General features: G+C 34.1%; 1 protein-coding gene across 2 annotated transcripts; it reads left to right on the forward strand.

The window, feature by feature from the left end:
* Positions 1 to 4,758: 4,758 nt before the first annotated feature.
* On the forward strand, positions 4,759 to 12,306 carry LOC139697982 (palmitoyl-protein thioesterase ABHD10, mitochondrial-like). Of its 2 annotated transcripts, XR_011702838.1 has the most exons (6): positions 4,759 to 5,324; positions 5,397 to 5,538; positions 5,629 to 5,748; positions 5,857 to 5,913; positions 6,003 to 6,152; positions 11,968 to 12,306. XR_011702838.1 is itself a non-coding variant. In XM_071596836.1 (5 exons), exons 1-5 carry the CDS (start codon positions 4,900 to 4,902, stop codon positions 12,139 to 12,141), a joined length of 1,011 nt encoding a protein of 336 aa, XP_071452937.1. In that variant the 5' UTR covers positions 4,759 to 4,899; the 3' UTR covers positions 12,142 to 12,302. The 2 variants fall into 2 exon arrangements, 1 of the variants encoding a protein (XP_071452937.1); XM_071596836.1 differs by lacking the exon at positions 5,857 to 5,913 and having other exon boundaries at positions 11,968 to 12,302.
* Positions 12,307 to 17,087: the final 4,781 nt, after the last annotated feature.

The following is a 17,087-nucleotide window of genomic DNA, read 5'->3' on the forward strand; positions in this document are numbered from 1 at the left end:
CTAATTGTGCGAAAATAAATTACTTAATACATTTAATTTAGAAGCAAATTGCTTTAAGAAGCATAAGCAGGCAATTGAAAATATTATCAACCTTTGCATTTGCCCTTCTATTGTGTAACAAATGTCAAACCTTCAATGAAATTGGTTGTTTTCAGTGAACAGAAAATGTTATGAAATAAGGTATCACTCTTCGCCAAGAGTGATTACACAATGAAAAATGTAATTTCCTAAGCTCAAAACGTTACTCATTCATGTGAGTGTGAGTAAAAACATTAGCATTGATAAATGTTTACATGGAGAAACTTATTTTAATCCACAAAAAACATTTATCAAATGGACTTATATTTTGTTATTTGGTTAGAATTCACCGAAAATTATATGTATTTGTAAAATATTATGTATCAAAATAAATAAAGATCACAAAAAGATTTTTTGTCACATTGCTTTAAATTTAATGGAAATTCCAATACCATATAGCGCAAGCAACAGTGGTGTTTATTTGGTCATGTGCATTTCTAGGGTAAATTCAGAATAGATAAAGTCTCCATATAATTCATACCACGTTGTAATATTGACATGTAAATAGTTTATCAAGCTCTTCCAATCTGATTGTTCCATTTTTTTAACAACAAAGTACATTTGCTCATATTTCTTTTAATAACCATTGACCATAAAATTTCCCATAGATAGGTAAGAACCTTACGGAAAATATGAAAAGTTTCCTGTTATATTTGTAGCAAGGAATCAGTTTCCCTGGGGCAAATCAGATTTGTGTCGACATTAACACAAGTTGAGGGAAAGAGAGAATCTGAAATAAAGGCCTACTTGCATTTCTACAGTGTTGTTTCATCTTGCCTGCCGATGGTTTGGCAGACATTTCTGTAAGCTTCTTTAGGTCCAAATACTGCTGGCCTGAAGACACTAGCTGGAATACCCTTGAAACTTATTCCACAGAAGATGAAATAACATAGAAGAAATGCCTGAAGACCTATATAGTTAATTTAGAATATCTTCAAGTGAATTTATTACCCTGAATAAACCTTTATTTCACAATTCATGGAAATTCTTCGTCTTTTTGTCGGGAAAATATCAAGGTATGTATATCTATATTATCAAAGCACTCGCATGTTAGCAGCCAGATGGCATGCAAATGCTGATAGTATTGCAATAGAATTCATTGTCCTTTCCAAAGTGTTCAAAACTTTAACACAACAAGGTTGTGTCTGTAATTCTGCATAAAGTTTGCAAAAATTTCATTTCCATAATCTTTCTTCCCTTAATTCCCAGAGTTAGGTTAGGCAGGCCATCTCATAATGAATACATGAATATAACAAAGATAGGGGATAGCATAACTGCTTTGCATCATGCAAATTTTAAGTCTGTTTGTGTATGCTATATGTTCCTTATGAGCTGTGTATACTCAATAGTGGAGTGATTTAAGTACAGATTGCATCCAGGCTCAGCCTTGTGACTCATAGGTATAGGATTTTGTAAAAATACTTCATAGTTTTCATGAAACTTTCAATCTAATACAATCATTTCATCACATAGCATAGCATTTTCAGGAACAAATTTTCATGCATTGGTATGACTATTGTCATACATTTTGGAACACTTTGCACCTGAATGTGTCACCTGTGTAATTGCCTGTGAAGATGTAACATTCAAGTTATCAATAGATCTAAAAGATTTTCCTTAATCCTCATTAAATGAAGCCATCAGAGCACCTACAGGATAGTTTCCGTAAGTATATTCCTAGTGGTAAATCACCACACAAGAGAAACATAGGTTAGTAAAAACACACAACTATTTGTGTTAGCTCACACAACCATGATGTCATTAAAATTCTGAAATTGGATATGTTAAGGTGAACATCATGTTCAATTATCTTTTGATTGTATTAAATTATCTCGACCATATTGGGTAATTATTTTTCTTGACCCCATCATTCTCAGGGAATACTTTGTAGGAGAGAGTATGAAAAATCTTTGTTCATTCCCATCTGATGGTATTTTATACCACAGACAGCATATGAGACAAAGATTGAAGACATTTTGGCTTCATTTGGTGTTGATTCCCCAAGATATCAACTGCATCAATAAAGCTACAAAGGTAAAGTAAGTGGCCCCTGATTCTATGGTACCTCCCATAATTACTCAAAATATAGTTTGTTAGTATATTTATGAATAAGCAACAGTGAAGAAAATTGAACCCAAAATTGAATGATTATTAAAAAAATAAGGGGGTCAAGATGGTGCGGTGATTATCATACTGGCTTCCCACCCAGAGGGCCTGGGTTCGATTCCCGGTGGTGTTGAATATTTTTCAGTGGTATCTCAATCCCTACTTGAGGTGCTTTGTGGAGGGCACTTTGAGTGAGTACGTCGTCCGTCTGATGGGACGTTAAGCTGTGGACCCCTTGGCGCCTTTCGTAAAGAGTAGGCTAATGCCGACGCCGGGTTTCTCTCCACCCTTCATCCTTTCCTGTCCATCCCCTATGGTACAATTGACCTCAGCTGTCAGTTGCCTCCCCTAAATACTACTACTACTATTTAAAAGTAATTAATATATATTCCCTCAATTATGTTTCTAGCCAACTGAGGGAGGCTTGTGTTCCTTATTGATTATGGATGTTCTAAAATGATTTTCTCGATAATACATCGGCTTCAAATAAAGTTTGGCTATTCCCATCAACAAGGGGAAAGGTAAAATCATGATTTATGGAGGAAAATGAAAATTAAAATAAGATCACAACTGCTGACACCCAAATGCAAGTTCTGTGGCTGTCTTTAATCAGTAATATGGATTGGATCTCATAGTGCAACAGAATGGATTTCACTATGATTTTGAAACTAAATATTAAGCACTGGTGTAAAAGTAAATACAGTGGCTAAACAAGGTAGGTGATAACATGGAGCTGTATTTTTTGCCTCTGATATGTTCTGTATTTCAGACCAAATATCAAATGAAGCTTTCAAAGGTGTGAATGAAAATAGTTTATTATCAAACAAGTAATAAATCCATAGAAATTATAGAAAAGCAAATTTGTGAAGCAGCTTTAGGTAATAGAAAATATACATAACTACAGATATTATTTAGGTTATTACCTAGATGGTACTAGGAAAATTGCCAGGGAAATGAAATTCCAAAATAAGAAAACTCACTTGGCATATTTTCATTCATAGTAAATGTCATACGGATTTTGCAGAGAGTTATGGTGTATTGTATGGTGTATTTTGTTCTATCCTGTTTGGTATAGCAATGTTAATCATCTGTGATGCAGCACTTAAATAGGGAAGCATGTGAAATGAGTGCTTACAGATGCATCCATTAAAAAGGACAACAGGGTAGCAGCAGTCCTCATAACTTTGCTATTGTGTAGGATAGAGTCAGACAGCCATGCAAGGGCTGGGTCGCCATTGTGTACACCGCAGTGGACAACACCGCATACCAACAAGTCACCAGACAGTCAACAATACAAAAATTTATTTTTCAGATGCTAATTACTGAGGCATGTTTATGCTCAACCCATTCATGGTAGAATTAAGGCATTACAATTTTTTGGTATGATGACAGTGTTGAACCAGTTAGACAAAAGCGAAGAATATTTTAGATAGATAGATGGAGGCCTTTATTTGGGCGAAATTGAGTGAGACCTAATGGTCACTTCTTCCATCTAAAGGCAATCAACAAATTGTCATGAAAAAGGTATCCAAGGGTCACCCTTACAAATATATCACTCCTCGAAATTTTAAATGTGGTCTTGAAATGAATGATGGAAACCAATATTTCAGTGTACATAATTATAGATTTTTAAAAATATAAGAATAAAAAGTCTACATTGTAAGAGCTTGCATTATAAATGCACCTTCTATAATAATTTCCAGGTAAAAAAGGAAAGACTTTCAGCAAGACGGAAGAAGATTACCCTAGCCCTAGGGAGGCCAAACAAGTAGCTATTTTTAGAAAACAAAAATATTGTTGATACAAAGTAAACGCATTCCTTATTAATGGGAAATTATCCCTAAAAATATTGTGAAGCAAATTTGGATAGATTTACCTTTATGAACAATAGGAAATATATAATTTGTCATTCATTTAAAATTTTTAGCTTCTTACCCAAACAAATGGAATATTAGTACCAAATTTTCTGATGCTTCAAAAATGTATCGTGTACTAATTGAATACATTATTTTATAAATCTCTTACATGTTTGCAATTGATTTCTAAGTATTCTTCGCTCAATTTTCACCACCGCTAGAAATAAGTATCCCTAATTGTTAATTTAAAAACATCAACCATTAAAAATGCGAGGAGAATAAAAAAAATATTTAATCATTGGTGATGCCTTTTCCCAAAACCAAACTGGAAAATTTTATGGAACTTATTAGTAAGGTGTAAAACTACCATTCTTCAGATTCATATTCAAAATACTGTCTTGTAAATCTATAAACATAAATTGAATACTTTTTACTTCACTTTGTACATTGCGCCAGTTACGCTCGCAAAAACTCTCCGACAACACGCGCGACATCTGTCTGCGGCGACAACGTTACACGATAACATAGGAGTAATTAAATACGAAGTGCTAACGTACCTACTTCCTTTTCTACGGTTATCACGTTCGTGACCTATTATTAGTAATCCGTGCAGTTTGGTAAAATTCTACTTCGGGGATTAAGTGTTTAAAACTTTTCTTATAGCTGTTTTGTGAAGAGTGTAATGGAGTGTTAGAAGCTCTTATGTAAGAGTGTATGTTTTAGCTTAAGTTTAACAACTCATTACCCAATCTGGTTTTTCGTCGCAGGGTAGTCGGATTGCTAGAGATCATTTGAGTAATTTTACTGATAAATTTTATTACGGGTTTTGTTTGTACTCCATGTCTTAATTTTCTTAAAAATGAGTCGTTTTTGCAATGTCCTTGGTATTCTCACTAAGCCTAATTATCCCCTTGGTAAAACTAGCCGAACGTTACGAAAAAGGTTGCTTAATCCTACGAATGCCTTCTCTTTTGAAAGTGGCAGAAACGTATCAATAGAATCGACCCCCAGATTTTCCTTGATCAAGGGGAATGGACCGAGAAATCAAGTTCTAGGGTCACCAAGGAATAAGGAACTATTTATTTTGGATAAAAAATATATGTCCTCGGTTCCAACACAGTATATTGATTTAGATGGCGGCAGAAAGATAGCCTATAAGTTAACTGTAGGTGATCTGAGGAAACCCACGGTCGTGTACGTCCCAGGCCTTTTGAATACTATGGAAGAAACCAAAGCAGTTGCTCTTCATACATTTTGTGAAAAAACACAGCTAACCCTTGTTAGGTACGTAGAATGAACGCCTATGGTGCTTGCGCGGATTAATCATATGCTATAGGTTTTAATGTATTTCACCAGATTCGATTTTGAAGGAATTGGGGAGTCGCCGGGGAGTATTGAAAAGGTTAATTTCGGTCAGTGGATCGATGACCTCCGTCATGTAGTTAAAGAAATTTGCCAAACACCAGTGATATATGTAGCCTTCAGTATGGGTGGATGGGTTGGTAAAACTATTTTAAATTACATCCTAGAAGGTATGCGTTTGAAAGTGTATTTTTTCCTAAGAAGGTATTAATTGACACCTTTTCAGATTTCCACCAAGATAGCCATTGAAATTCCAGAAAAATTACATTCAATATTGTACGTGGCGCCAGGATTCAATTTTCTCCAGTATTACTATGGAATATTCTACGAGAAACTTCCTCCAGAGGTCATTATCTTCCTCGTGTATAAATTCTGGTTTATATTTGGACTCAACCAATGCCTATAATTTCAATAAAGGCATAGATGAAGTTTTGAGAATGGCTTACTTTCACAGATGATCCATGAAATTTAATGAAAGCACTATCGCTTGACCCTAGTGCGTTGGCATCAGGCATGTCGGTACCTATAGCTATTGATAATGTTTTTCTTAGTTTTATTTCTTAACATTTGTAACCATATGTTTCATTTGTTTACTTGTAGCAAAAAAAAGCCCTTGATGATGGAGCATGTATCTACTTCAATGACCTATTTATGAGGAAAGATTTTGCGACTGAATCGGTGAAGCATCATATCAATTTGAAGGAGAAAATTCCGATAGCTGCTCCAATAAGAATTTTGCATGGAATGCTGGTGGGATTATTTTATTTATCTCTTGAAGATTCAAATAATGTGCTACTTCAATTAAATTCCAGAATTAGTACTTTAATTGATGCATTAAGTTCAGTATAATCACTGCTGCTTGTGTTAATTCAATACTCAACAGGCTGAGCATTTAATTTAGATTTTAGGTATGGCAATATTATTTATAATACATCGTTGATTATTTTCTCACTCCAATTAAAAACGTGCTACAGCTATTGTGGAAAAAATTACCCAGGCTGGTCATAATTTCTAGTACTTGCGAGATGCTGCTGTTCACCCATTTCTCCTATCGGCTAAAATGTTCTTGTCTGCATAATTCTTTGATTTGACGTATGTCTTTTCTGTCTCTAATTTTCCTTGTGGGAACTTCCCGTTCAATTTCTTTGCACTTTTCATTGTGTTGGGTAAGGATTTCCCTGTCATAACTTTCGTTTTTCTCCATTTGCCACAAATCGCATGCAATTTTTCTTCCACTAGAACCTCTTAGTTATTTAACACATACATTTCTTTCTCTTGTAGCACCGCATGTCATTTCTTCCTTTTTCCCATGATAATATTGACTTGTAAAAGTTAAAATTTGATTCATTTTAAAAACCAAGTATGTGTTAAGTATATATACTTATGAGACTATGTTTTGAAGTATTGTTTTCCAGTTTTATCCTTCCCAAACCATTTTATTTAAATAGAACGTGGCTATTAGTCTGGGAAATAATGGAAGTACTGAAAAAGTCAGAGAATATATGTAGAACTGGAAAAAATTTTGTCAAGTTTTAGAATTTATAAAAAAAATACCCTTCTCCTACAGAAGCCTGATCATTCTTATGTTCATTCTGTGTGTAGGAAGGCGATGGGCCATGCTGGCGCTTTAAATTGTGCAAAATAATTTTTTTTAATTTTTTGAGAATGTATAAAATGTTTATTTTCCTTGTGACAGTCTGATAAATCTGGCACCAAATGGTATATAAATCCATTGATTTTCAACCATGTAATGTTTACTACCTGAACATAGTGTGCAGTTGTAAAGAGTGGTTATATCCCACAATGGTTGAATATAACCCCTAATGAGTGAGGAATGAACTTATTTGGGGGAAGAGTACTCAAAATTGCTATATTTTATTTATGACATGAACCATTTCTTGAAAAGAAATGGTTTAATTCATAAAGATAATAAGAAGCCCTAGACATTAATAGCTAGAAATGGTTAAACGTACAATAAGTTTTTTCCCACAGCTGCCTAGGCATGTGTATAAGCATGTTCTGGAGCTTAACAGTTAGCACTAGTTCATGGAAATTCCCATTTTTGATTTTGCTTTGGTGGCAAGCAATGGCAATTTTATAGTTGAATTGTTTGAGCTACAGGTAATTTGCTCCTTTTCCCCTAGAGCTAGTAATCTAATGGCTGATTCATTAAAAAAAATTGAATGTTTGGACTAGAGAGAGTTCAGACAGACATATAAGAGATTGTTCTGAAACTCCACATGTGTTCACCAACAAACCAGCTGTGTACTGCCAGGCAGATATAGCTTTAAGTACAGATTGAACTGAGTAGTTAAGAGTTTCAATTAATTAAAAATTGCTAGCTGGCTGTCATACATGCCACAATGGATTGATAGGATACCAGCTTTCATCCTGTGTAGGTCTGGTTCTGTCTGGGTTAGAAATTTAAGGCTGTGGGCCAAAAAATTAATTGCTTGTTGGCGATCAAATGTAATCGCAATGCCCATAATTAATCACACTGATTCATCACTCTATTCAATGGGATCATCAATTATATCAACGGGCTAACCTCAAATATGGATCCTTTACCTCAAATTCGGTGTACACATTTTGAAAAAAATGTTGAAGTCTAAAAGCATGGCATGTGTTGCTGGTGGGTTTGCTGGAATGCTGGTGGGATTATTTTATTTATCTCTTGAAGATTCAAATAATGTGCTACTTCAATTAAATTCCAGAATTAGTACTTTAATTGATGCATTAAGTTCAGTATAATCACTGCTGCTTGTGTTAATTCAATACTCAACAGGCTGAGCATTTAATTTAGATTTTAGGTATGGCAATATTATTTATAATACATCGTTGATTATTTTCTCACTCCAATTAAAAACGTGCTACAGCTATTGTGGAAAAAATTACCCAGGCTGGTCATAATTTCTAGTACTTGCGAGATGCTGCTGTTCACCCATTTCTCCTATCGGCTAAAATGTTCTTGTCTGCATAATTCTTTGATTTGACGTATGTCTTTTCTGTCTCTAATTTTCCTTGTGGGAACTTCCCGTTCAATTTCTTTGCACTTTTCATTGTGTTGGGTAAGGATTTCCCTGTCATAACTTTCGTTTTTCTCCATTTGCCACAAATCGCATGCAATTTTTCTTCCACTAGAACCTCTTAGTTATTTAACACATACATTTCTTTCTCTTGTAGCACCGCATGTCATTTCTTCCTTTTTCCCATGATAATATTGACTTGTAAAAGTTAAAATTTGATTCATTTTAAAAACCAAGTATGTGTTAAGTATATATACTTATGAGACTATGTTTTGAAGTATTGTTTTCCAGTTTTATCCTTCCCAAACCATTTTATTTAAATAGAACGTGGCTATTAGTCTGGGAAATAATGGAAGTACTGAAAAAGTCAGAGAATATATGTAGAACTGGAAAAAATTTTGTCAAGTTTTAGAATTTATAAAAAAAATACCCTTCTCCTACAGAAGCCTGATCATTCTTATGTTCATTCTGTGTGTAGGAAGGCGATGGGCCATGCTGGCGCTTTAAATTGTGCAAAATAATTTTTTTTAATTTTTTGAGAATGTATAAAATGTTTATTTTCCTTGTGACAGTCTGATAAATCTGGCACCAAATGGTATATAAATCCATTGATTTTCAACCATGTAATGTTTACTACCTGAACATAGTGTGCAGTTGTAAAGAGTGGTTATATCCCACAATGGTTGAATATAACCCCTAATGAGTGAGGAATGAACTTATTTGGGGGAAGAGTACTCAAAATTGCTATATTTTATTTATGACATGAACCATTTCTTGAAAAGAAATGGTTTAATTCATAAAGATAATAAGAAGCCCTAGACATCAATAGCTAGAAATGGTTAAACGTACAATAAGTTTTTTCCCACAGCTGCCTAGGCATGTGTATAAGCATGTTCTGGAGCTTAACAGTTAGCACTAGTTCATGGAAATTCCCATTTTTGATTTTGCTTTGGTGGCAAGCAATGGCAATTTTATAGTTGAATTGTTTGAGCTACAGGTAATTTGCTCCTTTTCCCCTAGAGCTAGTAATCTAATGGCTGATTCATTAAAAAAAATTGAATGTTTGGACTAGAGAGAGTTCAGACAGACATATAAGAGATTGTTCTGAAACTCCACATGTGTTCACCAACAAACCAGCTGTGTACTGCCAGGCAGATATAGCTTTAAGTACAGATTGAACTGAGTAGTTAAGAGTTTCAATTAATTAAAAATTGCTAGCTGGCTGTCATACATGCCACAATGGATTGATAGGATACCAGCTTTCATCCTGTGTAGGTCTGGTTCTGTCTGGGTTAGAAATTTAAGGCTGTGGGCCAAAAAATTAATTGCTTGTTGGCGATCAAATGTAATCGCAATGCCCATAATTAATCACACTGATTCATCACTCTATTCAATGGGATCATCAATTATATCAACGGGCTAACCTCAAATATGGATCCTTTACCTCAAATTCGGTGTACACATTTTGAAAAAAATGTTGAAGTCTAAAAGCATGGCATGTGTTTGCCAACTTTTTGTGAATTCATGTAAGAAAATAAGTCAATATCATCATCATATGGCACCACCAATATGCCTTTTACAAAAATAGGTTTAATTATTCAATTGCATTAGATGTGAAATGTATCTTATAAATACATTTGGCACTGCCCATTAATCATTTCTGAGTTAATGGCAAATAATCATCAATTTAGAAGGATTGAAATGTTTCCCTTTTCTGATACATGGTTTTCACCAGGTGAATATGTTTTAGATGGATAAGTTCCCATGTCTTCCCATGGATAACTCTCATCTGACCATAATAAAACTACTGATATGTTTTCTTACAATCACATAGTTGTGCTTGTAGAATTACAATAACATGTATTCCTGTAGTTAATAATCAGTTTATTGAGGCTTAAAATTTGTATAATACCTAGATAGTCTTAAGTCTTAATTGTATCAATATCAGTGTAAAACTTCACAAAAGGGCCTGGAAATTTACTCTTGCTCTGGAACAATCTGGAAATTTTATCTCGCAGACTTCAGCATCCACCTTTTAACTTGAACATACATGAATGGAAACCAAAGATTTCCTTGTTTTACAACCAATCATTCAATGTATAAATGATCACATTTAACTGAATATTTGACTAGTGATAATTTTTTGAACAAAATTTATTATTTACTAGGGTTAAAAGTGCCTGATTCAGGATTTCAATGCAAGTCCTGTCTTGAGGGTTGGTGATTAAAATGCATTCACTTATAGTTAGTTGTTTTCTACATAAAACATGCTCAGAGAGTGACAGCTTTGGTGCCATGCCATCATTCATTGTCGTATAGACACATTTTATTCTGAAACTATTTTAATGTGGCCTTGAGTTACCCAGCTATTATTTATATGAATCTGCCAGGTTCTTTTTACCTCTTCTTCACTCATCTCAATTGCAAGGAAAGCAATTACGCTAATAAAGACTCAAAAAGCAAAACTAATTGCATATCATCAAAGATATCTGAACTAGTGGTGATGTCTTGGTTCCATGATTTGAGTGGAATTGTTGAGTTTTAGGGTGACATGATGCCCATTCTCCAGTGAGAGAGTGACATGAGAATCTCAGGGCCAAAATTACCACCACAAAGTACACTGTATTTTAAGTGAAGCCAATAGGGAAGAGAGAAAGTAATGGAGCAGGAGAGGTCAATGGAAGTTGACAAAACCAAACCAAAGCCTAGTGTAGCATCGCCTTCCGCGTACACTACACATTTGTAACATACTCACTAGTATTAAGAGTATAGAGAGCTGGAGTTGACTGTATGGGACAAAAATGCTATTTGTGGAACATGAAGCATAGAGGTATTGTCCCACTTTTTTTTCTTGTATGGTGGCGAAAACTAAATCAGTCATCTGGCATTTAAAAGAGTTCAGCTTTCAATGAATTAAATATTTGTTGAATAAGTGTCAATTATTGTTGCAATAATTTGTGTAGCCTCACAAAACCAAATGGTGAAATGCAACAGTTGCCACTTCAACACCATTGCTGCAAGTTATATGGGCTTTACAACTTTTTTATGAATTCTAATTGCAGTGTGAAATGCATTTATGTTTATGGATTGGTCAGATTAGTTTTTAATATCTTCAAATACTTAGCTTTGTTATCCTTATTGGTTCTGTGGCTTACTGAAGATTGATCATCCACAAGTCTAACTGATTTTCTAAATCACTGCCTTTTTTCGTTCATATCTTCAGCTCTTCAAATGCCTTTTTTATCAATTCCTCTGCATTGACATTGTAAAAGCATGTATGAAAGTGGACAGAATCCTGTTTTACCTTCCTGACTGACACTGCCCATCCCTCAAGTGTGTGTATTGTCCTAGAAAATGTGGTTACTGATTTTTGTGTAATTCCCTAGTGTTCTGTATTAAATCATCACTCTAGCAATTATGTTGCACAGTATCATTTCAGAGATATGCATAACTGATAGGGGAATTTTTGAAAAAAATCAAATCGCTCAAAGGGTTATTATGACAAGAAAAGAGTAATCTAATAATTTTAATTATTTCAGGATAAAGATGCTCCATATAAAGTTTCCTTGGATCTTCTCCCTATGTTTGAAAGTTCAGACGTTGATATTTATTTGAGGAAATCAGGGAAACACTTCATGACGGAACCCAGTGATTTGGCAATCATGATATCTTTATTGGATGAATTGGTACAAAAGTATCCCCTGAAAAAGTAATCGGCATAGACATCATGAAGATCATTTGTTCAATTTTGAAAATAGATTTTGTAAAATATTTTTATAAAATTCAGAATGGTCTTTGTTGTACTTTTATATGAAGAAACGGATAATTTTTGATAATTATAACAAGTGAATTTATATCAAATAAGACGTATTTATTTACTTGAGTGTATGGTGGTATTAGTGTTTCAAATTTAAATTTGAACACCACAAAGAGAAGATGCTGGTATTATTTTAATCATTTCCCCAAATCACCTACTCCTTTCCCCTCTTTCTGGCTGATTTTTTCTTTCTAAAAAGATTTGTTCTTTCATTATCATTCATTTCATTCACCTGGTATTGTCATGGAATCACCTTGAATGTTGAGACTATTTGTTCATAGTTAGCATCACAGAGATATTAGGATTTTATTTTAGCCAAATGTATTAAGGATGCTTGTTACTTGTAAAATTAAGTGGTATTTCATATGATTACCATTAGTAATTTTAGTTATTTCCTGTTCGAACTCATTGCCGGGAAAGTTCCCATTTATCTTTGGGTATGCTGCGGAAGAGAAATTCATTCTGATTCCATTGAATACAATCATTCCATATTGAAAAAAACATTCTGTAACCTACCTTATTATCAAAAAGTGGTTTACATTTATGGTGGCTTAAAGGGATAAGGAAATTCTCCCCTTCTATCATCCCCCTCATCATCTATATCTCGTATATCGTATGATTCTGCAAAATTAAAGGTTAGTATTAATATAGTTTTTAGGAAGCCCCAATAAAGTTTGTGTTTGGTGGAATAAGATGGTTTCCGTAAGTCTTCATCAGAACTCAGAGCCATGTAAGGTGCATCGAAGATAGGAATTTTTGGTAGAGAACTTCATTATTTTGCAAATTCAAAGAACTGCAGGAGATGCCACAAGAGTAACTTTAACAAAGTCATCAGTTAATTTGTTTTATTAAAATGCATCGATTTCCAAGTTTTATGAACTTTTCAGATTGTTGCATTGTTTGATACATTGAAAGAGAAAAATGAACAGTTGTCACTAAGATTTCTGGACTCTCCTCTAGATCAGATTTGATTAAAATTATGATTACCCCACTCAGATTTTTTTGTTCCCTTTTCAGCCATTTTTTGCTACACATGAAGAGGACACTAGATGTGGTGCTCACAACTTGCCATTAAGTTGCCCACAGTTTTTATGGGTTATTTTTTTGGCAAAATTTAAGATATTCCTTTGTTGATTTTTCCATACAAATTCTCCATAGTGGTATAAAAAACTTCTGTTTGAATGAAAGCACCCTGTGATGCCATTTTTCTGTTTCTTATAGGGTCACATCATTCCAAAAGATTGGATACAAAATGAAAGATAAGGTTTATTTGATGGTATTAATTATTGCCGCCCGATTGCACATGGATGTCCAATTGCAACTGAAGGGAGTGCGATGATTTGGTCTTAAGGATGGGGGTGGGACACTAATGCATAGGGTAATCTCCATATGCTCCCTCATCATCCCCTCTAATGTACGTAGCTCTGATCATAGTTACCCATTTCTTGCCTTGGCATTATTTTTTGTTGTCACCATGAATAAGCTAAAGATTTGTTATCTCGGTGTAACTTTATGGAATTGGCATAACATAATGAAATGAAATGATTGACTTTGTAATTCCACACACTTTATTTTTAAAACTTATTATTTCTCAAAAAGTAATCAAAAGTTTTCCTAAAGAAAAAAATTCAAATATGCCTTTTACAGTGGGTTCACGCCTTAAGAGGCTGACTCTCGCACTAAAGACTAAGTGCCCAAAAACGAGAGGAGTGGAGTGTATGAGTTAAAGTGCTTAAAATGTAGCACAAAGTATATTGGGCAAACAGGACGGAAATTTAAAGAAAGAATTAAAGAATATCAAACGTGTAAAAAATAAGAACATAGCATCCCTCATTGCAAAGCACGTCATCAAAAATGACCACAAAAGTGACTTTGTGACAAAAATTATTCATTTTGAAAATAAAGGTCAAAGGCTCGATGCTTTGGAGCAGTTAAAAATTTTGAAATGTGTCCTTTAGAGAGATGAACTTGCCAACGAAATTTTGTATCTCTCCCACTCCCCACTCCTAGACCTACCCCTCTTCTAAGTCAAAGATTTAATTCTCTTTTCTTCCCAGCTACATTGTAACCTTTTTACCCCTCCAGCCCCACTCTCTGGCCAACCCCCCTCCCTCAATCAGAAGATATAAATAGCCAGCTTGCTTCTATGTGGACCACCTGATGATAATGTTCAATGTCGAAACCTGGGTCGTGTTTTTAAAATAAAGTATGTGGAATTACAAAGTAAATTATTTCATTTCAATAAGCTAAAGATGTTTAAGCATTCTATTATTTTTATGACTGTGGGCATTCTTTTCTTTGATTTGCAAGGAAAAGGAGCATTTGGCTTGCTGGCCCACCCTTCTTTAGCCTTTACTCTCACTTTAATGCTTTCAATTGAAATCATGTAGCTTGCAGTAATATACTAAACTGTCTGGCAGGAGTTCTGAATAAAAAATAACATCACATCCATCTAAAGTTACATAATGGACCATCAGCTGTTGGGCATTTAGCAAGTGGTGCTAGGACTTGAGCTGTAGATTATCCATACATTGAAAGAAAACCAAGCATGGAAATGGAGGGTGAGAAGTCTTTAAAGAAGATTGTTCACTATGTTAACTCATCCTTAATTTTTTGCTGTGGTTTTGCATACATTTGCGGGAATACTTTGCATCATAACTGGAATAATGGACAGTGAAAAATTTTAATATTTTGTGAGAAAATGTTACATGATGGAATATTTGAACACTTAACCATGAAATCAGGACTCAAAATTCCATTGAAATAAAACAAATGGTTTTTGATTACTTATTGATTGGAGAACTGTAGTTATACACACAATTGCTAGGAATGAAGTAATATAATGCAGGGGGCATTGTAAAAAATTAAAAATATTCCTATTTTAGATAAGATAGGTTTTATTCAAAGATGAGCCTTTTGGATTTTAGAAAGTTTATTTATCTCTTTCCTAAGTGCATGCACCATTTTTATCTGAGACTATTATTTATGTAATTTCTGGAATTTTTGCTGTAAAGCATAAGTTAGTAGTAGGTAAGTAGCTTCAGTTGTAGGCAATTATTGAAGTGAATCGTCCACTAAGGCTGAGGTTGTCTAAAACAACTTGCAATAATCTGTGAAAGAAAGGGTAACTCCCAGAAGTAACTCCCTAATTCATTAACAATGCATTTACTTTTGTGAATTATCAACTTGGAGAGGAACTCTACAAAAGCCATCAATTATAGCACGTTAATATCTATTCTTTTGGCTCATCCCTAGACTACCTTTAGTCAGCCTGCTACACTCGTTACTTTAGTACAAGAAGTGTTCATTACATGGAGAGGCCGTTGACAACTCATCATTAGAGATAAGTGAGTAATTTCAATGCGGTAGGATTTCTGGGGATTGGGGAGCGAGGATAAAGGGACACCAAGCATTAGTGTTAGCTTACTGTTATTGCATGACACCAAGGGGATCACAGAATTCAAAATTCCATCCAACAGATGTTATGTTCCAGTTGTTCTTTCTGCGTGACACCGTAGTAATGATCAGAATACCTCTGAAAAATACTGCCTCTAAATTCTCTAAAATTAATTTAGGGAGAGTATTTTGAAAATTTCATTGAAAGTAATGTAATAGTTCACAAATAAAGTTAAATGAAACAATTTCTGTAGGCTGACAAACTTGCAGAGTGATATATACAAAATTGGAGCTTAATTTTATTCAAATTTATTTCATGGTGGAGACTTTGCTGTTGATGGGTTAGGAAGAAGATATATAGGTACTTCAAGAGATCCAGGAGGGTTGTTGACATTTTTAACAGACATTGTTCCTTATAACTTGCGGCTCAGACAGTATGAGATAAATGTGGCCCCATAAAGAGGGTGAATGAACTATTAAGTTTTCTTCAAATATCTGTAACTATATTATTAAGTAACCAAGCAGATTCTTGGATATCCTCATACTGTCTCTTCTTTGTTACTACCACATACATATAACCGGTAACAGTCCACACAATTCCTTTCCTCACCTTCAAGGTTTCTACTTGAAAATAATTATTTGACTGATTACAGTTATAGGTAAAATTTCATTCCCTGTTTTCATCATATTTACGTGTATACTTACCTTGTCATCGACCAAGATGGCTCCTGCTGATTCATATGGAACAACAAAAGTTTTTGGTGAAACTTTTTCCAAGAAATATCTTTAAAAATATTATTTGTTAATGAAGTCAGGTCAACTTAGATTTAGGATAAAAACTATATGAGAGTATATTGAAAAACAGTGAAACCAGCTCCAATTTTAGCTGGATCTTGCCAGCACTACTTTCTTAGCTGCAGTGACAGTTAAGTAAAATGATTAAAATACTAATGGCAAAGTCTGCCACCGGTAGCAGTTTTACCATTTCCAAGGATTCATGGTATATCCAGGGTCAATGAAGCTGGATTCTTAATAAAATCATTTCAGTAAATGCAACTTGCATTGTGAATTATTTATTTATTTTTTCTTTAAAATACTATATTTACCTTTGTATAAGACAGTGGAAAGATATATCTCATACTGCTCAATTTTGTAGATTTCAACAGCAATTCTAAAGTGCTAGAGTTGCCATTTATGCATATTGCTATTTTATTTTAAATATTTTACAGTAATACATGTTATTGCAATGCCATTATTTTACTCACACTCGTAGCACTTATAACATTATCTTTCTCTCTTTAGAGATTTATAAATGGTAGTAGCATTAATGCTCCCTATTGTTAAACTAAAGTCTTGCTAGCCAAAAAAGCCAAAAAAAGACTCAAAAACTGTTTTTTCCTAGTTGCCCAGACTTATTACATTTTGATGATAAGGTAATGTTAAGGT

The sequence above is a fragment of the Hetaerina americana genome, unplaced genomic scaffold (genome assembly GCF_022747635.1).
Source record: "Hetaerina americana unplaced genomic scaffold, ioHetAmer1.1.p SCAF_8, whole genome shotgun sequence".
NCBI lineage: Eukaryota > Metazoa > Arthropoda > Insecta > Odonata > Calopterygidae > Hetaerina > Hetaerina americana.